The following is a 27,908-nucleotide window of genomic DNA, read 5'->3' as shown; positions in this document are numbered from 1 at the left end:
ACAGTTTCTTTGTCTTGAGGGTTTGTGCCATGTGTACAGAGATAAGTAAATCTGTTTGCATCACAGGACCTGATCCCCTGTTGAGGACAAGGTCAGAGAAGTAACCACTCTACCCTGGAAGGGGCCTAGTTTAAGAATATGAAATGTTATGCATTCAGTAGAATTAGATACTGAAATATTAGAATACTGTAATAACTTTTCCTTGAATTTCTAGGTTCTCCTGAAAAGAAAACTGAACATTCTCCAAATAAAAAAAATATCACTGCAAACCCTACTAAAAATGGAAGTGCCAGTCCGGTATGTAAAGATCAGCGAGCGGGAAAGCAAACCTCCGAGACTCCAGTAGTTAGGGGTCAAGCGCAGAAGGTACGTGATGATTCGGAAAGCGATTTTGAATCAGACCCGCCTTCTCCCAAGAGCAGTGAAGAAGAACAAGAGGATGACGACGTTCAGGGAGAACATGGGGACTTTAATGATGATGACACTGAGCCAGAGAACCTGGGTCACAGGCCTCTGCTCATGGACTCCGAAGAAGAGGACGAGGAGGACAAGCACAGCTCCGACTCGGAGTATGAGCAGGCTAAGGCCAAGGGCAGAGACGTGAGCTCCCTGCTCAGAGACAAACCTGGTGGTAGGCAGAGCCCAGCCCGAGACCCAGCGCTCCTCACCCGCGCCCGTTCACCAGGCGATGCGCTGACTCAGGAGTTTGATGTGTTCGGGGCTGTTCCCTTCTTTGCAGTGCGCGCGCCACAGCTGCAGCACAGAGGGAATGGCAAGAACCTGTCCCAGCAGACATTTTCAGAGCAGGAGGACTTTGATGTGTTCACAAAGGCACCCTTCAACAGGAAGGTGAGCGTACAGGACTGGCCCGCAGCCGGGTCGGACGCCTGCTCTCTGCCCGCACGGCCTAGAAGTGTAGATATATTTGGCTCCACTCCCTTTCAGCCATTTTCTCCATCGACGAGTAAAAGTGAAAGCAAGGAGGATGTTTTTGGGCTTGTGCCCTTTGAGGAAATAACAGGGAGTCAGCAGCAAAAAGTCAAGCAGCGCAGCTTGCAGAAACTGTCCTCTCGCCAGAGACGCACAAAGCAAGACATGTCCAAAAGCAACGGGAAGCGCCATCACGGCACACCCACCAGCGCTAAGAAGCCTCTGAAGCCTCCCTACCGCACCCCCGAGAGGGCCCGCAGACACAAAAAGGTGGGCCGCAGGGACTCGCAAAGCAGCAACGAGTTTTTAACCATTTCAGACTCCAAGGAGAACATCAGCGTTGCACTGACGGATGGCAAAGACAGGACCGGTGTCCTGCAAGCTGAGGAGAGTCTGCTGGACCCCTTCGGCGCCAAGCCTTTCCACCCTCCGGACTTGTGGCACCAGTCCCACCAGAGCCTAGGCGACATCTGTGTTGATCACAATACCATTTTGCCTGGGAGGCCACGACAGAATTCAGTACACGGGTCATTCCACAGTGCAGATGCCTTGAGAACGGATGACTTTGGTGCCGTGCCCTTTACAGAACTCGTGGTGCAAAGCATCTCTCCACAACAATCCCAGCCGGTCGAATTAGACCCTTTCGGTGCTGCTCCATTTCCTTCTAAACCATAGCTTCAGGCAGACTCAGCAATAACTCCTGTTTTAAAAAAGGATGAATAGTTTTATGAATCTGGAAGAAAACATTATTTGTATAGTTGTTTATATCATTCATTCTCACAGCTAATCAGGATAGGTGATTTTTAAACCAAATGCGAGCATCTGTACAGGGTAGTAAGTTGATGCCTTCTTCAAGCAAGAGGGGGCCTACATCGAAAGCTCCAAGGGCTTTTGCTACTGACAGCTCAGAGGTGCAAATGTGGGGCTTCCTGGGAAAGTTTGTATGTAGCTGCTGAGGGGCACAAAGCTTATCACTTCACATATCAAAAGGTTACCTACGTGTGTACCCCCAGATCCAGCATTTGAAGCCAGGCTGACTGAATTTTTCCACCTAGGAGAGAGTCTAGGTGTGCTCTTCATTACATACTTTTCTCTGTAACTTAGAGCCAGAGTGACTATGGTGCCTAAAACTCTGTTGCGTTTTTAAAAACAAGTGCCATTAATATGGACTCTGTAATGATAAGTATATGAAATAATGTATATACTAACTCAGTTTAGCCCTTCTATGGTATATAGATCAAAACATGTATATGATAATATATATGCAGTTTTTAATCTATCAAAATTAAAATTTTAAAACGTGGAATGCTTAATAGAAGCCTAGAACAAAAATATAAAGAGAAATATCTGGCATTTGAAAAATGTAAAAGAATAATATGTCAAAAAGAAAAACAGCATTTGGTACTTTCGAATTACTTTGTTTTTGAATGGTTTTTGCCAAAACCTTTATCTCTATATTCCCTAATGAAGCATATTGGTAAAAAGTGGGAGGACACGTTATATAGAAATTTAATTTCAAAAAAACAGCTGAAAGTTTAAAATGTTCAGATGTTTACAGTGTAAAATCATGTTGCATTTACTAATGTACTCTGTTACACACCTGCCCTCATCCAGCACCCCCAGGTCATGATGAGCAGTTCCTTCCCTCAGCTTCAGAGGTGGGGCCAGTGGGACTCCAGTGCTCCAGCAGTGACACTGAGTCTTAGGGACACATGCTGTCAGCCCCTCTGCACTGACAGCCAGACCTTCAGTGGCTACAAGAGTTAGATCATGGGACTAGGTTTAATTCTGCTAGCTGATTGCATCATACCAAGCTACCAAATTGCCTTTAAAAAAAAATATCACCAGTGATAATGAGAAACTTGACATTTTGTAGAGGTTGTGTTTAATGATAGCAGCTCTGCATCAGTTAATGTGAATGCACTATCTGTGCCTCCTGTGTCTGTCCTAAGTTAGGATCACCTGTCTTTATAGCTAAGCATTAGAAGTTTCTAGATTAACAGCTATTTACAAAAAGGGATGGAAACTTTTTTACCGTTACTTTCCTTGATTGCTATATTTTAACTATCTTTGCCCCCAATTAGTGTCTTATAAATAATCTCATTAAAAGCTCTTAATTTTAGTGCCCTGATAGGATAAATTATTTGCCTACTTTCACAGTTCAGAACTTGGAAAGAAGCAAAATATATAACTAAGCCACAGTCTTTTTATTATTATTATTATTATTATTATTTTTTATTGCTTTCCTCTCAGTGATCTCATTCAGGTGAAAAGTGGACAGGGAACAGCCCCATCACGTCACCACCCAGAACTGGGCTGCACTTACTGTCCCTGCGCCAAAGGCCGGAGACTATGTTAGCACCTTTTCTTCTGGTTCTCAGGTTGATTAACTTTGCTAATGCAAACAGCAGTAGATCCTTTAAACTACAGAACAGATTCAGTAATGCTTTCCTTTTAAAGGGATTATGAACTGATGTGGTCTCCTGAGATGTGACTATGAAATCATAGTTTCACTTGCCTTTCACTGCACTGAATAATTTGAAGTGATTCACTGACAGGCTTATGCTCCATAAATTCTTAGGAAACGGCTCTGCCACAGCATCAAATGTTTACACTGTCTCCTACAGCCCACCCAGGTGCCGCTCCTCGTTTGAGACCAGCTCATTGGACAGATCATTTAATTGGGGCACCTCCTTCCTGTTGGTGTTAGAGGCACTTTCTCAAGACAGGAGACGCCACTTAAATGTCAGTCTCCGCAGCCACTGTCACTCCACCCCATCAAGCTGAGCCTTAGGTACCTGATTCCCGACGAGAATTAGGCTACCATGCACTTACCGCACACCCAGCACTGACTGAAGGACTGGCTCTGTCATGGGATGGCCCAGTTCTGGTTTAAAGAATGTCATTTGGGTGTGCCCTGTGCTTCTAAGTATGCAAAGTAGTCCTAACTAAACCTGTTAGACTTGAACATCAAAGGGAAGTCACGTTAGGAACATAGCAGGAGTCTGAGGCCAAAGTTCTTACCTAGAAGCTTTAATACTGCTTGTTAACTTTGAATCTTTTCTTAAAAGTGGGCCATTTGCTTTCATCACTTCAGTAAATGTTAGATTTTAAGATCATCTTTCATGGTATTGAAGAATGTATCTACTGAGGCATACAAGTTGCTTAGTGTGTAGTTGGAGAAAAGGTCCTTTGTAAGCTGGGTGAAATGTAACTGACTAGAATATTAAGCACAGATGCTCCTCCCCCTGGGATGTGTTTCCTTGGGTGTGGTTAGGCAATCACTTGGCTCTCAGATGTGCGCACCTTGCAGTCCTAGCCTGTTTCTTGTTTGACAGGGACTGACTACTGTTCTCATCATGCTGGTGGGAAGTGCTATGGTGGAGCCCACTCTCCTGTGCTGGTGTTCCAGGCAGTCTCCCCATGGGTTCTCTAGGTTTGGGCACTTCCCTTAGGCATTGCTAGAAGGTGCATGTGTTACGGGGAGTTTGGGTACATTTGTTTAATATATGTAGGATGTCTAGTGAACTTTGCCAGTTTTTCCTCTTTATTATTTTTAGCAAAACTAGTCATTAGTTTAGGTCCAATTGTTGAGTTGACAGTCTACTGTGAGAAGATGACGTGTCTACCGTGAGAGTAACAGATGGCTGTTGGAAATCTTTTATGCTCGGTAGTGTTTTCTACTAAGATAAAGACATGCACATCACAGCTCTCTATTATGGAATTAATGTGAATTTAAACAGGCAATCTTTTGAAAAAAAAATTTTTTTTTTGAGAGAGAATTCAGTCCTAGTGAAGGTTTACAAAAGCCACTAAAAGAAAGAAGTATCTGAAAATATGGAGGGTTGGATCTGGTGTAGTTTTTTTTTTTTTTTTTTTTTTTTTTTAATTATAAAATTCACAGTGCTACTTTCAGGAAAACTGACTTTATTACTATGGGTTTTTTTGGTTTTGTTTTTGTTACTGAAAAGTCATCCAGTAGAAGTAGTAGCCACTTGACTTTTCTTTTGCAGTGCTGGGAACTGAACCCGGGCTTGTGCATGCTAGGCAAGCGCTTTAGTGCTGAGCTACACCTCCAGCCTGGAAGCTCTCTTTTAATTGCTGGCAAACAGCTTTAAGTGCACTTTCTTTGATTACACTCCAGTTTTTGTTAAACTTGAATTTTCTGAAGCCTTTTATGTACCACTAAGCAAATAACTTCCAATCTTTAAATAAACCGGATTTATATCTTTAGTTATGTTTCTAATTGTTATAAAACGTACTTGCTAAAGTAACCTAAGTCCTCAAATGTAGCTGGGAAACCTAAATAGAAATCAGTTGCTTTCTCTGTACCCGGTTAAGCACTAATTTTATTACCTTATTGCCTTTACATTGCTTAGTCTTGAATTCTGTTCACTGTTTTGTTTGAGAGTTAAAGTTATTTTCTTACTGTATTTATCACACCTACTGTTTTAATAATCTGCCTTCTTTAAATGCAATAAATCCCAAATGGATTGCTTATTCTTTATAATCAGTGCTTCTGGAGTTTTTGTTTGTTTATTTTGTAACATTAAAAGTTTCATTATAAATTTCTATTCAGTTCTTTTATTCTCAACATAGATTCCGTCTCAGTTATGTATTTTGTTCTCAAAGAGTTCATGGTTTAGGATTTAAGAAAATGCACTTGGCCTAATTTCTCCACAGCAAGAACACTTCCTAGCACAATTGTCACAAATTTACCAATACAGTGATTGTAAGGTCACAACATAAGATGTTAGCATGCCTTTTGAATTGGCAAGTAATTTTTATTTTGTAACTTTTTTCACTTTTAAAAGACTGATAGCGTTAAAAATATCTGATGAACTATTTTACTTCCAAAGAAGCATTGGCGTATTGAAGAGATGGCCTATGTATTAGACTGATGAGCTAACTTTGGTGACTGAGTTGCAGTGTCAATGGGAATGCAATATTCCGCAATCCGGAGTATCTTGTCTAGTATTAGTCGACGTGCTTTGGAGCAGTCAGTGCTAAGCAGTCACTGTTCAGATGCGGTTATAGGTAATCTCTCCAAGGAGGAGCATGTAATAATACGTGAGCTATTTATTTTGAATAATTCCTTCCTAAGAAAGGTTGGCTCAAGCATCGCATGTAGCATAGCTAACACACTGAAGCCTGACCTTTGAGAACTTTTTTTTTATTAAAATTTTATTATTTTTTGTATTAATTACAGTTTATTTACTTTGTATCCCAGCCATAGCCCCCTTCCTCATTCCCTCCAGTCCCACCCTTCCTCCCTCATCCCCCTGCCCCTAAGTCCACTGATGGGGGAGGTCCTCCTTCCTTCCATCTGATCCTAGCTTATCAGGTCTCTTCAGGACTGGCTACAATGTCTTCCTCTGTGGCCTGGCAAGGCTGCTCCTGCCTTGGGTGGCGGGTGTGTGTGTGTGTGTGTGTGTGTGTGTGTGTGTGTGTGTGTGTTTGTTTGTCAAAGAGCCAGCCAATGAGAACTCTTGTGTGTGAATGCACATAGGCCCGGCACAACTGAGATTACGTGCATGCCAGGCAGCAGCTTGATGACACACTGGAAGAGCAGGAAGAGGGCCTTGGCTGTTCACAAAAGCCGTGCAAGGGTATAGAAGCACAGTCTCCTCAAGAGGGCCCTACTGTTATTTCTCTCCTTTCAGAAAACAAATGTAAAGGGTAAGTTTCAGTTCCATTTTCTCACCAGCCACAGGACTACCTTTCACTGTAAACAGTTACTGTGACAATGCATAAGACCCGTCTACTCCTCCCCTAACAGCCGAGCTGCTTCCCACTGGTATGGTGGAGTTAGAAATGATACTTTTGGGGTAGATGTGGACCTCTCAGAGACTGGCAGGAATCCAGAAGTGCAGGCCGTGTCCCTTGGCATGCGGTACAGGGCAGGGTGCAGCTCCAGGGGGTACTCTTCAAGCACAATCTTCCAAATGGATACGCTGTCCTGTGGGATCATACGCTGTGAGAGAGTCCCTGACTCAGTCTTTGACTCTAAGATGGTTTCAAGCTGTAATGTATCACAAAGAATGACAAGCAGCACACATTTAGTAAATCCCATTTATTTACATATGCACACTCTGCCATGCAGCTACTGAACTGCACTTCCTATAAGCCACAGAGATGAGTGATGTCTTGCTGTTTGAAAATGGCTTTATAGAGAAAGATGATATAGTTTAAAATAGTCACAAATAGTTCAAAAATGTACTTTTAAAGTGTTTTAGTTTGTATACAGGTAAAAGACTAGTTCTTTTTAACTACTGTAGCTGGAAATAAAATTTTCAACCTATTTAATAAACTGATAAAATATACATTATTACAAAGCTCAGATTTTTATGCAGTTGCCAAATATCCTTTAATGTGAGTAACTAAAATTTTTATCAGTAGTGTTATGCACACAGTAGATGGTCAATAAACGCTGACATACAGAAGTGTTTATAGTTGACAGCAATCCACAGTCATTCCTTTATAATAAATACATTATAAAGATAAAAGATGAGAACAGCAGTTTTACAATATTGAACATTTCAGGGAACAACTTTGCCTACAGTCAGACCTAGGCCTTAACCCCAAAGAACAGTTGCTTGAAAACAAAGTATGTTCTTTTATGTTTGTTTTACATACAGCAGTTGTTACAGAATTCATGTACAAAAAGAAACCAGACATTTCAAGAATTAAACTAAGACATAGGGCTGGGTGTGTGGCACACACCTTTAATCCCAGCATTCAGAAGGAAGAGGCAGGTAGATCTCTCTGAGTACAAGGCCAGACTGGTCTACATAGCAAGTTCCAGTGCTACAGAGTGGAACCCTGTCTGAAAAGAAATAAAAATAAAAAAAAATAAAAGACTCGGTATTTTTTTTGAGAAGAGTTCATATTAAAAATGGCTCCACATTTAGCTTAAAATTATTGGAATTTCATTATTACTATTTCTTCTGTCCAAAATGACAAAATGTGTATTCAAGAACAATACAGGCCAATAAAGGACATTTTCTGAAAAATATATGGTACTTTTGTTATGTGCAGATCATCTAAAATTGAGCATATGAATAGGATTTGTGACTTAAGTTACAACAGCCACTGTCAAATAGTGTTCCGTCATAACAACGGTTATGAAATGGTGGCCTTTCCAGAGCCTACTGGGGGAAAACATCTTGCTAACACACCAGCGTGGGAAATTTAAATTTTAAAACCACTACACTAGAAAGAAATCTCTGCAGAGGTATAAGCTGAGGCATATCAACTTTCCTAATACTGGGTACAGAAAGTACATTTAGGGAACAAACATCAATGCCAAGAAAATTTTTATGATATATTATTTAATTCCATTTTTTTTTTTTCTGAAAATATGCCAGTATTTAAAACAGCTTGTCAACTTATTAAGAAACTTAGGTGACGCTTTATATTTGGTGGAAACAGAAGTTTTCATGAGTGCTGTGAATGATTTAATATATGCACTTAGAAAGACCAAAGGATAAGAGGTGCACTCCCTAACAGGGCAGGGAGATGTAGTAAGTATAAACTAGACTAACGCTTCAGCTCCGAACTGTACATGGCACTTATATATGTTTTGATGTTGTCAACGAAATGTTAGTACAAGTATAAGCAGGCGCAGAGGTGAATAATCTCTCCAGTGGATGAGACATCTGCAATCTAAGGCTTAAGGTTCACTTAATGGTCAAGACACGGTCACCCAGATGGCATGGCCTTGAAAGTAGCACCCATATAGTTTTCATCATGAGACTTAGGACTATAGAGTTAGAGATGAGAGTTCTTTGGGAAAACTGGGATCAAAATTCAGGGTCAAGAATCCAATTAGAATATGGAAGTAAATATCTGGCGTAAAATTAGGTAGTTGATAATCTGGCTGTCAGACTTTGTGTGGCTCAGTCGTATCCCTCGTTGCCAGTCTAATATTGCTTTTAAAAACAGCAGTGCACCTTTATTTCCTCTTCTCAATACCTTTCTCAAATGAGGAATTAATTTTTGTTGTTGTTAGGAAACTAAAAACAAAAACAAAAATCGAAATGTTCTTAGGGAGATAATTGGGGTGAAGGTTTCTTACAGACTGTACAGAAGGCGGCACTGGCTAGCCTGGAGCAGCACAGGGGAGAACCCTTGCCTCGGAGATGCACTTAATTTCGATCATTTAATGAGAATGTCTCCTATTACAGTCAGCTACAGGGTGCCTCCATGTTTAATGGACAGGAGTCCTTCCTAAGAAAAAGAAGTTGGTCTTACATAGAGTTTGCTGCTACTCAAGACTCTCCCTGCCTCTCAACATCTGATTTTCACTGTCTGCACAAGCGTGTCTGAGGTGCAAGGGTCATACAATTCTTACTACGGATTCAAGTGTATCTTTCCATTTTTATCAAGCATGATGGTCCTTTAAACAAAAAGGAAGAAAACTGGGAACCTCAGAAATAATGGGGTCTAAGATCCCCCACTGTGTATTGCTTAATGACTGGATTCACCAGGGGCCATACCTGGATTCACAGGTGGGAAACATAGTCAGGGCAAGGCTTGCTGTGTCTGTACTGCATGACATACACTGTGGACTGATGCCACCAGTAGAGCATCACCACTGCGAGGATATGCCAGATCTGGTGGCTGGATCCGAGGTAGTTCAATTGTCCTGGACAAGAAAATTGAGAGAAAGGCTGATGGTATGATTTCAGTAGTAAAAGAAAAATACACTTCCACTGCTGGCCAGACTGACTATAGATTAATTCAGATTCAAAGAGTTTTCTTAAGAGGATAGACTCCTGTTTTATTCCTTAACTATGCAAGTTAATTTCAGAAATGCTGTCACCAACTGTTTACAGATGATATCAGGAGTGTTTGGGTAGTATGACTTTAGACCCCCACTTTATTTCTTTTTAAGGTAACTTGTAGGGGCCAATGAAATACCTCAGCAGGTAAAGGCACCTGCTATCAAGTCTGATGGACCCACTTCCCCTCCAATCCGCAGGGTACGTAAAAAGAGGGACAGTGCAGAGGGGAAACTGATCCTTGAGATTTTTCCTCTGCCTGCCGTTGTGCCCTGTGGCATGCAGCCCCCCATGAGTGCACACCTGCAAGCACACACGCACGGTAGAATTTGATCTTTTGTCTTCCATGTCTCAACACACTCGGCAGAATGGGGGGAAAGTATTGTGTGAAAGACAAGAGACACCAGTGTTCCAGCCCAGAGATTGGTTTAGGGATGACTCTGCCAGAGCTGGTGGACTGCTGGCTGGAGGCGAACCTGCAGCTGCTCCTACACAGGTGCGAAGCTCTGATTAGTCATCAGGACAAGGCGCTTCCTCATGTTTCTCAGTCAACAAAACCCAGAACTGGAACAATGCTCAGCCGTTCCCTATAGTCGTGCTATGGTGGCATGGTATAAATATCCTCTAAGCTCACTTTGTTTTAGTGAGAAGTTTTATTCAGAACAAAGTGTGAGTCAACAGGATTCTTCCTTGGTGGCTCTGAGCCTTCCTCTGGTGCCATGAACTCTTGACTCCCAATGAAACCTGAAGATTCGTTTTTTTAAAAAAAAAAAAGATATAAAAATTGCTATCTTATAACAAATGGTCCAGGATCCGCTCCGTTCTCCTGATGACAGGCTGCTGATTCATGGATCCACTGTGATATACATTTGTTTTTGAAGACCTGGTCTCTCTACGTAGCCCTAGCAGGCCTGATTGTGTACATCGGGGTAGGTGTGAGCTCACAGATCTGCCTCCCAAACACTAGATAAAAGAGTGTGCTTTAGCCCAGCAGTTCTCTACCCCGGGGCCACATCCACTTCGGGTATCCAATGACCCTCTCACGGGGGTCGCCGAAGACCATTGGAAAAGATGGATCTTTACATTATGAGTCTTATCAGTAGCACAACTGCAGTCATGAAGTAGCAATGAAAATAATTGTATGGTTGGGGGTCACCAGAGCATGAGGAATTGTGTTAAAGGGTCGCAGAGTTAGGAAGGTTGCAAATGCCTGCTTTACCTGGAAAGTTGTAGTTTTAAATTTCTTTCCCACTATTATGGTCTACATTGCCTGTGTTTCTCATTCACAGGAGAAGATACACACTAAACATTAGATATGACCTTTCCTAAGACCTCAGCTTTCCCGGTGCCCAGGTCCACTGCTCTGATGGTCCTGCACTCTGCCGTAGAGCTCCATGGGCATATTTCATGTTGAGCTCACTATGGAGAAAAGCTATGTGATGTTTGGTCTTTTCCAAGTATTAGAAGAGACAGTTCTTATCAGCTGATTTAAAATGGTAAGGCTAAAGCCACATGGCCATTCTTACATAGTGTAGAATATTTGTACTTGTGTCCAATAAAGAAATTGAATCCTATGCACATGTAATTATTTATCATTTGTTTCGCAGTGCTCAGGAATAAACTGAGCCTGTGCATTCTAGGTAAAGGTTCTGCCACGGAGCCACACAGACCTCTTGCTCTAGAACCTTAAAAAGAATTACTAATAAAGTGATACAAAGGTATACCAAAAGGGTGGCTTTCAGTATGGGGCCATGTCCTGGTTATGTCCTCATGTCTACACACTCAGGCTCTCACTGCATTCCATTTATACTGAATGCTCAGTGATGAGGAAAAAGTGTACAGAGGAGTGCCCAGGCTTGTCCCTGGACCCTATCCTTCTCCAGAGCATGTGAAGACTGGTCCTAAGGCATTTCTAATCCATCATGGAGGTGGTTCTTTCTCATAGGGGAAACTGTGAGCACAGGCCCCCTCCCTTCCCACAACAAATGTCAATTTCCCCATGTGTTGGGAAGTCAAAACTCAGCATATCCACAGTGCAGTGGACATGTCCTGTCCTTGGAAAACTGCCTTTACCCCTGAGTAAGTACTGTGGAAGTAACTTTTAACCCAGGAAAGAGGGGTGGATTTGTAGCTTTGGTTGAAATTGCTCCTTGATTCAGTCTTCCAAATTTCAGAGTCACTGTTTTAGGTTCTCTGGATGTTACTCTTGGGGAAGCTAAAGCTTCGCTGGACCTCAGCATGCTTTCCTCTCTTTAAACCTAAGTCTTCACTCCCACAACTGAGGTTGAGGGACGTCATTCACTGAGGGCTTCCTGCCCACCTGGATCCTGCTGTTCTGTGTAACAATTTCAACGAATCCTCATGGGAACCACAGGAGAGACAGTGTAACAGCTTTGTTTCAGACCAGACACAGAAGCACAACTTGCTGAGCACATGCCGCCAGTACGGAGGTAGTCTAACTCCAAGAATGCTGGGTAAAAGAGCATGCTTTGCAGAAGCTGGTTCACCACTGAGAGGGTCTTCCAGGTGGTCTTCACCAGTGCTTCCAGTGCTGAACTGAAGAAGGGAGACCCACCCTCCTGTGGGGCTGAGGGCTATGCAGAATTTTCACCCAAGCAAAGCCAGACTGGTTGCCTTGAGCTACTGCATAGAATTGGTGTGAAGCTCAAGGCTCCTCCTGTCCTTAAGGATACTTTCCTAGAGCCCTCAGTGGATGCCCGACACTGGAGATGGTATTCAGCTCTACATACTACCTTCCCTAGGTGACTACCGAAAATAATGTTTAATTTACAAATCAGATACAGAAGAGATGAAAATGTAACAATATACTATAACAAACCTTTTGACTGTTTTTTTTTTTTTTTTTTTAGTCCAGAGTGGTTTCCTTCAGGTAACTTGAAATCACAAATAAAACCCCAATGTACATGTAGAAAAGTGACTCTCAACCCGTTCTCTTTTAACTGCCCTTGCATCTCTGCTTTCCGCATTTCCTGCTTTATGTATCTCTGCAAACGACATTTATTCTACAAGAACAAACAGGGACAGAAGAACATGGTAGCTAATGGCAGTGCCTCATGTTAAGAAGAACGGGGGCTAGGAGTCACTGATCCTCGGAGTCTGGTGAGCACTGTCATAAGCTCATAATTGAACCAGTGTCAACCCAGGTCAGGGCGGTAGGAAATGCCCCTGAAGTGCAAAGTCATAGATGTTGCTTAGAAATGGGAGAGTCACTCCATAATCTGAGAAACAATCTAAATTCTGATTCTTAAAGGCAGTTCCTGCAAATGTGTTTTCAGAAGAGAGCTATAAAACCGTGTCAAACAAGGACCTACCTGGAAAGTAGCGTTCCGGAACTTTGGAAATGTAGAACAGGAAAGCAAGAAGAGCAATCACGTACATCACAATGACTCGGGGCGCAAAGTCCTGGAAAACAAAGCGCGTTTCCTTAGATGTCCCCAGTGCTACTCACCATTCTACAACACACGTTCAAACGCCTGTTTTACGCTTTCAGAAACCTCATCTTTCGGAGCGGCATCTCTTCCCATCTTTAAAAATGAGAGCTTTCGGGGGCTGGAGAGATAGCTCAGAGGTTAAGAGCATTATCTGCTCTTCCAAAGGTACTGAGTTCAATTCCCAGCAACCACAGGGTGGCTCACACTCATCTATAATGAGGTCTGATATACTCTTCTGGCTTGCAGGCATACATGCAGACAGAACACTGTATACATAATAAACAAATAAATCTTTAAAAAAATAAAGAGAGCTTTCTAGTAGATTTCTTCCAAGACTCCCTTTTGTTTCCTCACTAGAATGACTGGTGATTGTATTAGAATTTTGTTTTTAAGAACCACTGTCTTTATATGCCAGTTTTCTATTTTAAGTCTTGTGAATATAGGAGTATTCAAACTTTCCTAAAATCTATCAGGTCAAAAGTTCTTGTTCTTTTTTTTTATTTTAATCATTACAAGCTCAGTATAATTTTCCACCTCTAAAATTAATCACTCTCTATTGGCTACAAGTTGTTCATTTCTAGTTAGAATGAGATCACAGGGAGCAGCTTCTCATGGCATTATTCTTGGGCGCCACAATTACCAGAAACACAGTGTCTTCACATGCAGCAGGACAGCCCACAGTTTTGTTACCTCCTGGTGTTCTGAAGAGAGCACTACTCCCCTCTGAATTAGCAGGCCACCCATTTCACTCTGCCACTGCTTTACCAAGTGTCTTCCTCACTCAGTGACATAAGCACACAGGCAGGCCATTCCACGTCTAGTCAACTAAGTCTCCTGAAAGCGACAACCATCTCCGCTGAAGTCCAGGCAAAGGACACTGTGACAACGGAGACCAGCCTTCCTGGAACACTTACTTACATTCGACATTTTCAACCTTCTCTCTAGTGCCCAGTTGGGCCTTTTTATAAGAATTTCTATGAACACAGAAATGTGCCTCTGTGATCGGTAGGAGGCTGGAGCCCTTCGGAATTCTTCCCCTTACACATCACCAGTCTCCACAGATCTGAACCAACAGAGCCAATAGCCCTTCCTTTACTTCTCCATGTATTCCTCTTGGTGGGCTGAACATACAATATGATACTGCTGTCAAATATTTATACCCGCCTCCAACACTGGCCTCCATTCAAACTCTGTGTCTTTATATACATTCCTTATATATCTCCAACTCAACATGTCCAGCCATAAAGTCCTCCCCACTTCCTCATCCCTCACCCTCAAAAGCAATCAGCTGCTCCCTCTTCTCCGATCTGCTGTCTATGGCATTATCACTAGCCCCGAAGACGGAACGGCAACCTCAGCAGACCTTCCCACAGATGACATGTGTACTCACACACGTGTGACAGAAAGAGAATGGTGTTATTCCATACAGTGAGTCATCAGTAGTCAGTAGAGACTAATGATTTTTATTATTATTATGCTTATCTATATAGCTGCAGAAACTCTGTTTCAATATGCAACTAAAAGCATGATCCCAAACGATTTCGAGCTACCCAGGTGGCCTGATTATACCACTTAAAACAAGGAATAAAAATGAAGGACGAAAACATACCGAAAAATACTGACCATGCCCAACCCACCTGTACAATAGGGGCGCTGATTCCTCCATTGAGCCAAACCCAGTGGAGAGTAGGAATCACTCCATAGCCCGAAACAGAACAGAATATGATAGGGCGGAGCCTCTGCCACTGCTGAGTGAGGTAACTGGGATGAATTTGCGCGAAGAACACTGCGAGGATCATTGCAAGTACGGTAATCAAATACACTTGACGCCAATACTAGAAGGAAAGGAAAGCAGTGATCTGGGCTTCTGCATTGAACATTACAGGCTCTACTTACTTGGCCTTAATGTTTAAACAAGACCCCCACACCTTTTAAAGAGTGTTCCAGACAAATGTTAAGTTTTTGAAATGTTTCTTGGGATGACAAACCAAAATTGAAAGTGAGCTGGTCAAGGCCCACACAGGCATTTCTGAGTTCCTGTTCTAAGCTAGGCACAGGCAAAATGTTGAAGGAATAAGGCTGCCTATGGTGCCTGAGTTCAGACTGTGAACACGATGCTAATGTGATGATTATGCTGGGACTAAGTCACAACACAATACTGTAGACCCATCGAAGCAAAAACAGTAAATGTTACCTGGGCTTACTAAAGATGCTTCACACAGAAGACAACAGCCAAGCTGGTGAGGCATGCAGACACAGCGTGTTGGGAGAAGGAGCAAAGAGGGGCAGGGAGGTTTAGAGGCTGGACGGGGAGACTAAGACTAAACTCTGCCAAGTTGACACACCGGGAGTTGCTGAAGGCCAGGCTGGACACTGGGTGTGGTGGCCTGGGCCTGGAACCCCAGAATGTGGCAAGTGAGGCAAGAGTTCAGATACCAGTAGAGAGAAGAGGTGAGAGGAAGCAGGATAGACAGACAGATATCAGGACAGTTTATTCAAACAGAGGGTACAGCTGGGATGAAGCCTCTGTGAGTGTGTGCACGTGTGTGTATGTGAGTGTACGTGTGTGTATGTGAGTGTGTTTGTATGCTTTTATATAAACACACACACACAGACACACACCACATCAGATCTAGAGGGCAATCTGATAGATGAGAAGGTCTTAATAGCTGACTATTTGAGGAAGGCTATATATATATATATATAAACTATGTATATATAACTATATATAGTTATAGGTATAATCATAAAGTATTTAGATCCTAAATGAATGGTGTGAAGTGGACTAGGGCTCAAGAGTCAGCCTAACAGAGGGTAAGCATTCTTCCCTGGATTTCCAGGCTCCTGTGGACAACTTACTTTTAGAAATTACCTGTCAGATCATTTGTCTTTTGTGAGCCCAGCTTTCAGTGTCATTCTCCAAGTGGCCTGTATCCCTCCAAAGGCAGAAGCCACCACAAAAACTAAATGCCTGGAAGTATTAGATGTCAGGAAGGAGACAGCAACTTTTCTTTTATGTAATAATGCACTATTAAGTCCATAGTTTCCTTCTCTTTTTCTAGATTCATCTTTATTTAATGTTTACTTTTATAAAATCAATTCCCCACTTTGATGCTCAGAAAGAGATAAACAGAAACAGAAACACAGAATGAAACAGCAGTTTAAGTGTGACGCTTCCTTCACTTTCCTTTAAGGATGCAGAGGCTCATGCAGAATGAGCGCTGTCGACTTCTGACATATGTGAGCAGTTTACTAGTAAAATCCAATCAATTTGCACATTAATTACATATATATTTAATTACATACTATGTTATAATGTAACTGGGTCTGAAAAACAGATAGTTAATAATGGTCTTAACATACTCAAGCCTAAGACTTTTTTTCTTTGGTAATTAAAACAAACAAACAAATTATGTGAACGCATGTTTTGCCAGCATGTATGTGCCCCATGTGCCAGACAAGGATGTAGGTTCCCTTGAACTAGTGTTACAGAGTGCCATGAGCTGACATGGGGGTGGTGGAAATCAGAGCCAGGTCCTCTGGAAGACTTGCACAAACTAGTTTTATAAACTGGACAGCCTAATCATTTTCTCTCTCACTGTGCAGAAACCAGTGCTTAAGAACCTGCTTAAGAACCCTAACTGACCCCTGTGCTGCAGTCAGGCTCCCCCTAGACCAGGGCAGAGCTGCATCTGAGCCGACCCACGACCCAGGGAGGGAGGCGTGGGCAGGACACACTCTGTCCTCCAGGAAATCCGAGCAGTTAGGCGGCTCCTGGGAGAGAAGCATAGTTTGGGCTCTGAAAAAGAGGTACGATGAGAAAAAGAAAATAAAAATCAAAGTATAACAGGAGGGCAAGGTTGGTGGAACTCCTTTTTTAATTTTAATTTTTTTTTTTTTTTGAGATAAGGTTTTACTGTCTATCTCGGCCTGGCCTGGAAATTGAGATACTGGGCCTCCCATCCTGAGCTACAAGATTACAGACACATGCTGCTGCATTCTGTGTGTTGTAACGCCACACCCCAGAAAATTAACAAAATAACTACAGGCCCATAATAGATATTAGAGCTCACAGGAATCTTTTGAAAATCAAGTTTGTGCCCACATAAGACTCTTCTGTTGATTTGTAAGCAAACTGTGTATTCACAGATTTCCACCACTGCAAGAACCCCCAAATCCTGTATAAAAGATAGCGTGTGAAACTTCTAAGTGCTTACATTATTACAATAAAATGCATAAAATACTCCCGAGACATAGCAGCCCAGTATTCCAATAGAAATGCCTGCATAATCCAAGGCCATCCATCTTCGGCAAGTTTTTTCTGACCGATGACAGGAAAAAAGATGATAACCCACTGAGCAAAGCATGCAGACCTACAAAACAAAGAACAGACTTTAAGAACAAAGTGAGACAGACAGGAGTCAGAGCACATGACTGTTGCTCAGAGGGATGGCTCAGACGCCAGGCTCTCAAGTCAGGGATGCTTCACTTTGAAATCTAGCTGTGCATCTCTGTCATAGGCCAGACTGTCACTGCTAGAAGCTTCATGAGTTCATCAGGAGAATGGGGGGACCACAATCACCAAAAACTTACAAATTATTTTAAAATATAAAAGTGTAAGTAAAGAGCAAAAAAATTTGTGAAAAATAGTACAATGCAAATATTTTAACATTCAAATATTTTCATAATACCTCCTAAGTTTACTCTCATTCAAGAATGAGTTTACTTTCATACTGGTCATTAAGCTAACACCCATCCCTTAAAAGGGATCAAAGGCTATAGAACTGCAAAACTATACACACCCCTGTCACTCAATCTGTGCCTTAGAGGTGACATGATACATGCCCCTATAACATGTGTTCCAAAGACCTGTGACACACATTTACAAACACAATAAATGTGTTCCAAAGACCTGTGTTCCACAAGTTTACAAACACGTCATGAATACTTTAAATTAACCAAACTGACTTATTGTAATTCTGGTCTACAACACACTTTCTTGTCATCGTTGTGAGACAAGATCCCAAGATACAGCCCTGATTGGTCTGGGACTCACTGCATAACCCAGTCTGGGTTTGGACTCAGAGATCTCTCTGCCTCTGTGTCCCAGGTGCTGGGTTGAAAGGTGTGTGCCAATAATCTGGTTTTTCTTCAGATCATAGAAATCATTTGCCTTTTAAAGGTATGTGCCACCATGCTTGGCTATCATTTTTTTTTTTTAACTTAAAGACTACAGTTTACTTCCAAGTTTTAAGGAAATATGGCTTTAGTATAGCCAAGAAAATAAAATGTGTATGTTTCCCAAATGGACAGCAAAGCTAATGATGAAGACAGTTGCGTTGACGAATTGGAAAGCAGAACAGAAGTGTCTCTGACCATCAACTATCTGCTGCGTGTCATGTAATGGAAGGGGATATAAGGATGAAACTTGTACTCCACGTTTTTCTGTTTGTTTGTTTGTTTTGAGAAACACTGCTCTAACAAGCTCCACAGGGGAAGCCAGCGTAGACCATAGAAAACAAAGGAAAGCAAGCATTGGCTGTGTGGGTGCATGTGATTTATCTGCAGAGGAACCTGGCAGGGGGAAAAGCATCAGAAAGGGACTGACACTTGAACAGTACCTCAGTGTTCAGCAAGCATTCGTCAGGGAATAAAAGATGTTTGTCAATTTTTTGGGGGGGCAAAGGGGGTCCATAAGGACAAGTCATATAATTAAAAATACGAAACTGCTAAAGAATTGAATGCAGATTTATCCATGCCATAATTAAAGCGATGACACAAGGTGCTTGAACTCTGGCACTGTAGCCCAGGTACAAAACTTCTGACACTGTGAAGAACACCTTTACAGAGGTGTAGACCAGACAAGCTGAGAGGATCCAAACCAAGTCCTGGGGAGCAATGCTGAGCTCATCAAGTCAATGACAAGGGGAGAGGAGAGAATGGGACACTAAGTATGATGAAGTCGGCCTGGCTGACAGATGTATTCCGAGCAGCTAGTTGCCAAGAGAAAAGTAGACAAATGGTTGTTCATTAAACCAGCCTGACTAGCCTGCAGAGACTCAGTGTCCGGGTTTAGTAATACCACACTTAACCACAGATTCTTGTTCATCTGCTGTCACAAATCCTTATTGGCCTGTGGCTTTTTGAGTATTAAGCCCTTACAGGGTGGCCCAATTACACGTGCCAGCCTGGCTGTACTCTCTGCTTACCCCTGTGCTGACATGCCATAAACTTGGAGAGCATCCTGGTGCAACTTCTCACTGAGAGAAGGACCTTACCGTCACAGAGAATAATGGAAGACGCAGTGGCCAAGTGGGCAGCAGAGACCATCTCGGCTTGGATGCAGCCAATGGACAGGCAGAGAGGGAGCCATGAGGCAGCCGTGTGTGTACACTGTCTATAAGAACCGCCTTGTCAGATGTGGCTACCCATGGGGGTGGGATTGCAACTGACTTTTCCTTTCCTTCATAAACTTTTATCTGCTTGCATTTCGACATGACCTTTACCTCATTGGGAAAAGGGGCTATGAGGGAGAAAAACTATCATTATCAAAAGGAAAAGAAAATTATGCCAATAAAGCATCCCACGTCTTAAAAGGTAAACCTGTAGCTTGTATGTTCTGTTTGAAGAGCTGTGTGCCCTTGTTAAGAGTTCCTTGCAAGATCACAAATTCTGGCAAATTTGAGTGTTTCAGATCCTGTAGAAAGCAATGTATGGCGTGTTTCACTATCAAAGTGGGAAGGTAATTACACTGTACATTCTACGAACAGCACATTGGCAGGATAGCAAAGTATGCCACGGTCTGGGCCCTGCTTTCCTTCTTCCTCCTCTATTACCCCAGGATTCAAATGGAAAGAGGAAAACCTCTATGTCCAGAAAGCACTAAGTTGTCTGTTCTTTTACTCAGATTTTTCTGTTTAAATGTCCTGATTTAATTTTCTGCCCTCATATAAACATGACTGGATCTTATTGCATGCTTTTTCTATTCAGCCTTCCATATTACTGCTGCACAAGGCCTAGAAGTTTATAGGGGCAATAAGTAAGTATCTGTTATTAAAGTTGAAATTACTGAAAAGAAAACCTGAGATGTTTTTAATATGTTTCTTAGTCATTTAGGACCAAAGTTTTGAGCAAGATGACAAGGTTCTGAAATACAATAAAAACATCTATGCAGTGAATTTACAGTTTCACCTCTCCAAATGGCAAAACAGGTTCAAGTGCAGAGCATTGGCCTGTGTCTGTCAGGAGGAAATGTGACACTAGCTTTTTCTTTTCACTTTCATGTTATTCGGTATTCAGTATATATATTTTTTAATTATCAAAATATCAAAGGACTAATTGTCTATTTATTTCCTTCTTTAAAATGATCCGTTTGAACACTTCAATCTCCAGTGGTGACCTGCCTTCATGATATGCTGGTGCTATGGTGCTCAAACGTTATGGGAATAGACAACCACTATCTGATTGTATTTAAGTCCCACTCCATGGGATGGAACCCATGCCTGACACTGCCTGGGAGGGCAAGAACCTGGGACCAGAAAGGCCATGAATCTAGGGGGTAAAAACCAAACACCACTGTTCTGTTAAAAGAATGTAGCAATTCAATGACTCCAAATGACAGTCTACTATAGTCATAGATCAGTGTCGTGCTCGGCCATCATCAGAGAAGCTTTCTCCTGCAGTAGATGGAAACAAATACAAAAACTCACAGCTAGGACAACTGTGAGAGTGAGAGACTTTAAATAGGAAAAAGAAGTAGTCTTTCAAACAGGTTTGTTTTTTTTTTCCCAAACAGGTTTTAAGTAGACACTTTAGTCAGATAATAAGAGTACAATCAGACTCATAGCCTAGTGTTAATCTTACAGCCAAGATGTCTATAAGATAAAAAAGCAAGGCATGGTGGTACATGCCTATAATCTTGGCATGTCGTGAGGAGGGAGGCTGAGAAAGTTCAAGTTCAATGCCAGGCTGCACAATGAGGCTCTGCCTCAAATGGGGGCGGGGCAAGAGAGAGCAAGAGCATGAACACAGTTCCCACCATCTTTGAAACATAGTGGATTTCAAATATGCTGTAAGAACAACTTCCAAATACATAAGAGCAACAGCTTTTATGGTGCTTATGCTATGAACGCAAATAAGCTGTCCCATGAACCCTCTGGAGAGTTCTCCAAAGTGGTGGGTCTGAAGTGAGATCACCCGCCAAGCACACCAGACAAAAGTTCTCCTCACCCCAAATGCTGTTTGGGAAATGACTCACCTGGAAGCAGAAAAGACAAATGGAGCAAATTACAAAATCTTCTCTGGATGCACTGGCTGAGGGCAGCACGGATGTCATGTCGTATATTCCCAGGGTGAAGAAGAGAAAGAAACCCAGCAGATGACTCCAGATGTTCACCGTCTCATTGGATAAAATAAACAAACTACAAAGTAAACACACAAGCAGTTCAGATGCACTCCAAGGTTAGGGCTGTGGGTGCTGCTTAATAACTTCAGTCCTGTCTGCCGTTCTAAGGTTGGGTGTATGATTTGATATTTCCTCCAATTTGCACTAATCCTGGGTGACGCAGCTTTTGGTGTTCAGCCACTTCTTTCCTCCTATTGCATCACTTGTTAAAGCGGAGCCCTTGCTCGGATCCCTCACTTTCTACAGAAATGAAGTGTGCGAACACTGGGTATCAGCTAGAAAACTGTCTTGCAGCAGTTTCCTGACACACTGCTCAGCGCAAGCTGAGGCACACATGAAAAATACTTTTTAACACTTGTTAAAATGTACATACAAAGTTCACTGCATCTAGAAGCAAAATACAGACAAATTAACCTGCTGGAAAGGTTCTGAGGACAGGCAGGCATGACAGAGCAATTCTGCTATACAAGTTCTGAAACCAGTTTCAGTTTCAGGTGGCATGAGTTTACTCCTTTTAGGAACAATAGGAGATTACTTTGTGTACTATTTGTCCTTTTAAAATGCCTTGGCAGCACAAGCTGGTGGAGACTTAATTGTCCTGAGCAGGAATCAGCTTCTTCATCTATAAAGAAAAGGAGTTGCATTAGATGCCTGTGCTTCCTTCCAACTCTTTCGAAACTTTGGGAAATGGTTCTTTATTTTTACCATGACTGAAGATTTAAATACTCTTGCATGTCTCTAACAAAATTGAACCTTTTGTTAAGCTAAGACCTTGGCTGTCAATGAATCAGTTTTGTTTTTGGGGAGTGGTAAGATTTAATTATTCTTATTTCATGTCTGTGGGTGTTTAGTCTGTATGTATGTGTACTACATGTGTGCCCAGTACCTGCAGGAGCCTGAAGGCATCAGAGCCCCCTGGCACTGGAGTTATAGATGGTTGTGAGCTGCCATGTGGGTGCTGGAATCAAAGGCAAGTCCTCTGGGAGGGCAGCCAAAACTCTTAAGCACTGAACAATCTTCTCAGGCTCTGAATCAGAAGTTCTGAATAGCACACACTAGCCGTTTGCACCAGTCCCCATGGGTTTCACATCCTTATTTTTATGGGGGCAAAGCACAGTGAAGTCTCAGATGATCACGAATAAAGTAATCCTGTATCTGGAAACACAGACTTCACCTTACTTATCATCAAATACAAAGCCTATCTGTAGCTGGAGGAGGAACTAAAAGAATGCTCTAGAAGCATCTAATTATAGGACTGTTTTGGCAATCACCACTACATTCTGCCTATTGCTTCAGAAGTTTTCACTGTATGAAACCCAGTTCATCTTGATTAACTAAACACTCTGTCCATGTTCCTTCCCAGGAACAGAATGGACATCTAAAACCTCTCTTCACATGCAAAATCTGTCCCGGAGATGCTTTAAGGTTAAAAGAAGAGAGGGCAAAGGCTTAAGATCAACATTGTAGGAAGAATATCCCCAATAAAGGATAAACTATTACTGTTAGAAAAGCTAGGCAGTCACATATTCTGTTTATTTTCAACCAACTCTTTCTCAAATTTCTGAAGCTGTCAAGAGGCAGGCTTGTTAACTTGTGCCTGACTTAACAACTCAAGATCTAACATTTTATATCCTGCTTTCAGCTCCCTGAGATTTGGACTCAAGACATCAGAATGCAGAGGGCTACTGCTAGGTGGGCATACAATCTTTATAGCAGTCCACTTCTGGCCTGCCCTCCTCTGTCCCACAGTAGGGCCTAGCTCTGATTCCCTGTTTAATTATGTACCGGAAGCCCTGGGGAAATGAAGCAGCAATTAAAACTCCCATTGTGACATCTACTTGGTCATCTACTCAGTGTTGCAAAAATGCTTTCAAGGCAGTACAAAAAGAAAAAGGATGGGGAAAGACCATGCTGGAAAGATCAATAAACAGACAGGTGGTTGCTGCTTGAGCAATTCAGCAGCCCACATTCTGCAAGCAGAGTCTACCACTCCAGTGACCTGGCCTGCTGAATCTTACTTCTGCCAGAGCGATGACTTTAGTACATACAGTGCGTTCTGACAGAAGACTACTCTGAAAACTAAAGGCATTTTTAAATTTTTTCTTTTCTTTTTTTTTTTTTTTAACAGAAGCTTTTGGGACTCTGATTTTAAGGATCAAAACAGAGAAATCCACTTTGTACAGAGGCTCCCAAGGTGTTCTGTTGGAGACCAGCTACCCACTTTTATCTTTCTTTGCTACAGGGTTTTTCCTACACAGCATTTTCCACAGTGACTATTATGTAATAGCGTAATTATCCCTTTACTGTCTGCCTCTCAGGCTAGACCTTAGTAGCTTCATGGGAACAAGGGCCATGCCTGCCGTCTGCAGGATCTCATAAGGTGCCTACCACCTAGCTGAGGCTCCATGCGTATCTGCGAGACGATTGAAGGAATCAGGGCTTCCCACATACATATGCACAGCTATGTGTGCTTGTCTGCTATTATACGGGCACTCAGCTAGCCAACATGCCTGAATTCCCACAGTAGTGCCCTAGAAATAAAGCTCAGGTAGACACAAGGCAAATAAGGTTCGGCCATTGTCAGTGGGGGAGATTCCAACCCAGTGAATACCAAATGGAATAAAGGATTTAAAAGCGCTCTGTAAACAGCAAAGGGCCACGGGAAAAGTCAACCACTGTTGCTATCATTGTTATCTAGTGGATTAAGGACCCGCGGAGGGGAGATAGGGCAGCAGAATGATTCAAGGGCCCAGAGGTGACGGAGTGATGTGCACACACAAAAAAAGCGGAGAAAGGCGGGGAGACCAGACAAAAAGCTTTGGAGGAGAGATGCGCCGCGAGGAGCAGCCACTGTACCTTTTGATACACAGCCTGGACGGCAGGTAGGCCCGGTAGCCGTCGGTGATGTACGGGTTGTCTTTGAGGGACACCGGGATCTGTTCGTAGGTGTAGAGGCGGATGCCGCGGGGCACCAGGACCGGCCAGTACTGGTAGCTGCCCAGCTCGATGTAGTGGGCACTCTTCAGCAGCTTCTGATGCATGATTCCCCGGCGCCGGCCCGGCCCCGCCTCCCCGGGGAGGGGGCCTCGCCGCTGGCGCCCCCGCCCCGGAGCCGCCGCCGCCGCCGAGCCAGGTGCTGTGGCCCGCGTCTGCCCAGGCCAGGCTCCGCTACACACCTCCGCCGCCTCGGCTCCAGCCGGCCGCCAGCGTCGCAGCCTGCTCTGACGTCAGCGCGCCGGGAGGCTCCGCCCCCGCCCCGCCCCTATAAGCCGCCATCGTCCCGCCCCTCGCCCTGCCGGCCCGCCCTTCCTTCTGCCTTAACCGGAGGGACCAGCCTACGGCCCCGCCCTTTACCCTGCTGAGCTGCCTCTAGTTCCGCCTTCGCCAGTCAGTCAACTTCTAGCTCCACCCTCCTAGACGTCCTTCCCCACAGCTCCAACCCTCTAGCCGGCCGTTCCTAGCCCCGCCTTCCTATCCGCCCCGCCCCTCGCCCCGCCTTCCTAACTGGCCGTCTTCTAGTCCCGCCCTCCTAGCCGGCCAGTCCCTAGACAAACCGGACCCTCCCAGAGTCCCTTAGCTGCAGGTGAAAATTAGAAGTAGGATGAATCCAAGTGGATCGCCTTTCTTGTTTTTCATTGGAATTAATATTTACTACATTCTGAATATGAAGAAGACAGTATAGAAAATAACTCGAGCTAACTTACTGCCGGATGGTGTATTATTGGGGAGAGGCACACGGAAGGGACCCTTGGGGTGTTCTTTTTTTGTTTTTTTCCCCTAGGTACATTGTTTCATCGTATATTATCTTTATTAAAAATGTAAAGTCGTATTTAGAACAAGACTTATCTCATAGCAATGCATATAAATACCCGTATCAGAAACACTGATACAGACATAGAAACCGAGGCATTGTTTTATAACGGCAAGGTTAAACTTGAGGCTTGTTTTTCAAGTACGTTTGAAAGAGGTAAGAAATTTGGTCAGTCATTACTGAGTGCGAGTCACCTTTGGTAATTATTTTTGGGTTGAGGTAAGACCATGAAAATTTAAATACATATATTTGAAGGACTATAAATATTTTATTGATGGAGAAGTTTATCAATGGACATCTCCTTCTGGGTATCACCAATCATTTCATTTTAGTCGAAATTATCCAACTCTGATTTATTTCTTTTGTAGACTAATAATGCTACTTTTTAAAACTGAAAATCATTTTTATGCAAGGTATTCTAATAACATCCTCCATCTTCTCCCTACCTCCTCACCCTTTGAACTTCATACTTTCTTTCTTTGTATAGAAAACAAACAGGCAACTAAGAAAAAAAAAAACCAATAAAACAAAATAAACAGAAAACAAAATAAAAGCACAAGAAACACAGATGTCTACACACACACACAGACATAAAGCCCATAAAAACACAAAACCGGAAATCATAATTTTCAAGCAAAAGACCAGTAGGATTTTTTAAAAAAAATGCCAAAACAAAGCAATGAGACCAAAAAGTCTCTAAAATGCCACAGAGTTCATTTTGTGTTGCCGTCCACTGTCGGGCACGGCTTCTGCCCTTCAGTGTGGTTTGTATATTCAGTGAGTTCTATACCACAGCCAGTTCTTAGCAGTGTTTGGAAAGACAGAAGAACCTAATGAACTGGAAAAATATAAACTAAATTTGAATATGATTGACTCAGGAAACGGGGAGCTCATCCTGTTCTACTCACGATGCCCATTGGTTCATTGGCCATAGCAGACTCCACAGGTAATCGGACATTCCAGTGCCTGCAACTGAAGCAGCATACAGAAAAATGTGGGAGCACGGGTCACAGTGAAAATGGGAAAGCCTGTTTAACTGAATAGTAGAGAGAGAATATATCACAGCCCTGTGGGGCACAGCTACAGCATCACTGCGAGGGAAAAATTACAGCTTCGTTCCTGGCAACAGCCGTGATTCAGACAGTCGTAACTCGTAACAATTAGGACAGTCTATGGAGAAAATATGAATATATACTTTTAGCTCATTGTTTCATATTGTGAAAGAAAAGAAAAAAAAACAAAACAAAAGACACCGTTTTCTCAGCCATTGCCAAAGTTCCTTGCTGATAACCTGTATTTAACGAAAGAAAGATTTAAAAGACAAAAGCATAAGTGTATTTTAAACGAAGTGTAGGTGACAGCTGTCAGAGAAATATGGGTTTGGTGAGCTGTGGAAATGTGTGCCTTTAGTTAAGTCTGATATGAGGAATGAAGAATTACATAGAAATGGCATTGGAAAACAAGAGCAGGATCTTAGAGGAATAAACTGAAGCAGAAAGGTAGCAAATCCTCTAATTCTTCTTGACTTCAAGATCCATGGACTTGAAGGGAATGCTCAGGAATGAGGGCCTTTTGACCTACCTACTCTCAAGTATGTAGGTCAAAAAATTCATTTATTATGACTTCCCATAGAAAATTGGAGGAAGGTAAAAAAAAAAAAAAAAAAAAAAAAAAAAAAAAAAAAAAAAAAAAAAAAGACCTTGTAGTTTTATGGCCAGTTCAGAGAGAGGAATTCTCATTTGGATTACCTATCTGGTTGAACAGACATTTTAATTTCTGTGACCCAAGTGGGAACTGCAGAGAGAGAAAAAAGGGCAGGACAGACCTTGTTTCAGAGTACCTTCTCGAAGTACCGCATGTCAAGGCACCATACCTTGGGGTGTTGTGTTTGAAGCCCCAACAGCATTTAATGGCCATTCCCATTTACTAATTATTATCAGAATGTTAGTGATGTTAACTCATGTGTGAAAGGCATTATGGGTTATTGTTAAATCCTGGTGCTTGGAAGCCATCTTACCTGAGTTTGAAGTCCTGCTCAACTTACGCATCCTGTGTGGATTACTAACTTAACAGTGATACTTTTGTGTTACGAGAATGAATGTATGAACTCAAGTGGCATCGCAGGGCAAGGGCCAGGCGTAACGTGCAACAGATGTTAGTGACATGCAGAATTCAAGGAAAAAAATCAGCAAATAAGAGTGAACCAAAGTTCTCAGAAAACAGGCAAGACTATGAGATTCTGCAAGATTGGGAAGCGGGGGTGCTCAGCTCACAGCACCTGAGTTTGATCCCTACAACTCAGGGTTTTTGTTTGTTTGTTTGTTTAATTGGGTGTGCTGATGTGCTGGGATGGTGGAGGCAAACAGATTTCCCTGGGGCTTCCCTGCCAGACAGTGTAGCCCTCTTCATGAGTTCTAGCCCAATGAGAGAACTGTCTCTAAACAAAGTAAGTAAGTAACTAAGTAGATAGATAGATAGATAGATAGATAGATAGATAGATAGATAGATAGATAGATAGATAGATAGAT

General features: G+C 42.6%; 2 protein-coding genes across 6 annotated transcripts in view; one reads left to right on the top strand and one right to left on the bottom strand.

The window, feature by feature from the left end:
* Bmp2k (BMP2 inducible kinase) overlaps positions 1–5,528 on the top strand; it is a 94,014-nt gene extending 88,486 nt beyond the window's left edge. For both annotated transcript variants that reach the window (XM_055594625.1, XM_055594624.1), the window contains one exon: positions 215–5,528. In XM_055594625.1, the coding sequence (XP_055450600.1) occupies positions 215–1,605 (1,391 nt within the window). In that variant the 3' untranslated portion in view covers positions 1,606–5,528. The remainder of the gene's footprint in view (positions 1–214) is intronic.
* Positions 1,564–24,764, bottom strand: Paqr3 (progestin and adipoQ receptor family member 3). 4 transcript variants are annotated; one of them, XR_008718695.1, is made up of 8 exons: positions 24,426–24,764; positions 21,423–21,585; positions 17,383–17,538; positions 14,803–15,000; positions 13,046–13,136; positions 9,429–9,577; positions 6,771–6,952; positions 1,564–1,630 (listed from the first exon to the last, which is right to left on the bottom strand). XR_008718695.1 is itself a non-coding variant. In XM_055594626.1 (7 exons), exons 1-6 carry the CDS (start codon positions 24,608–24,610, stop codon positions 9,435–9,437), a joined length of 936 nt encoding a protein of 311 aa, XP_055450601.1. In that variant the 5' UTR covers positions 24,611–24,764; the 3' UTR covers positions 6,989–7,756; positions 9,429–9,434. The 4 variants fall into 4 exon arrangements, 2 of the variants coding, with proteins under 2 accessions (XP_055450601.1, XP_055450603.1); XR_008718694.1 differs by having other exon boundaries at positions 1,568–1,630; positions 6,752–6,952; XM_055594626.1 differs by lacking the exons at positions 1,564–1,630; positions 6,771–6,952 and adding an exon at positions 6,989–7,756.
* Between the last annotated feature and the right edge of the window lie 3,144 nt (positions 24,765–27,908).

This window comes from Psammomys obesus, unplaced genomic scaffold (genome assembly GCF_907164565.1).
Source record: "Psammomys obesus unplaced genomic scaffold, mPsaObe1.curated_primary_1811, whole genome shotgun sequence".
NCBI classification, from domain to species: domain Eukaryota; kingdom Metazoa; phylum Chordata; class Mammalia; order Rodentia; family Muridae; genus Psammomys; species Psammomys obesus.
Note: the sequence above shows the minus strand (reverse complement) of the source record. Positions and strands in the feature narration are given on the sequence as shown.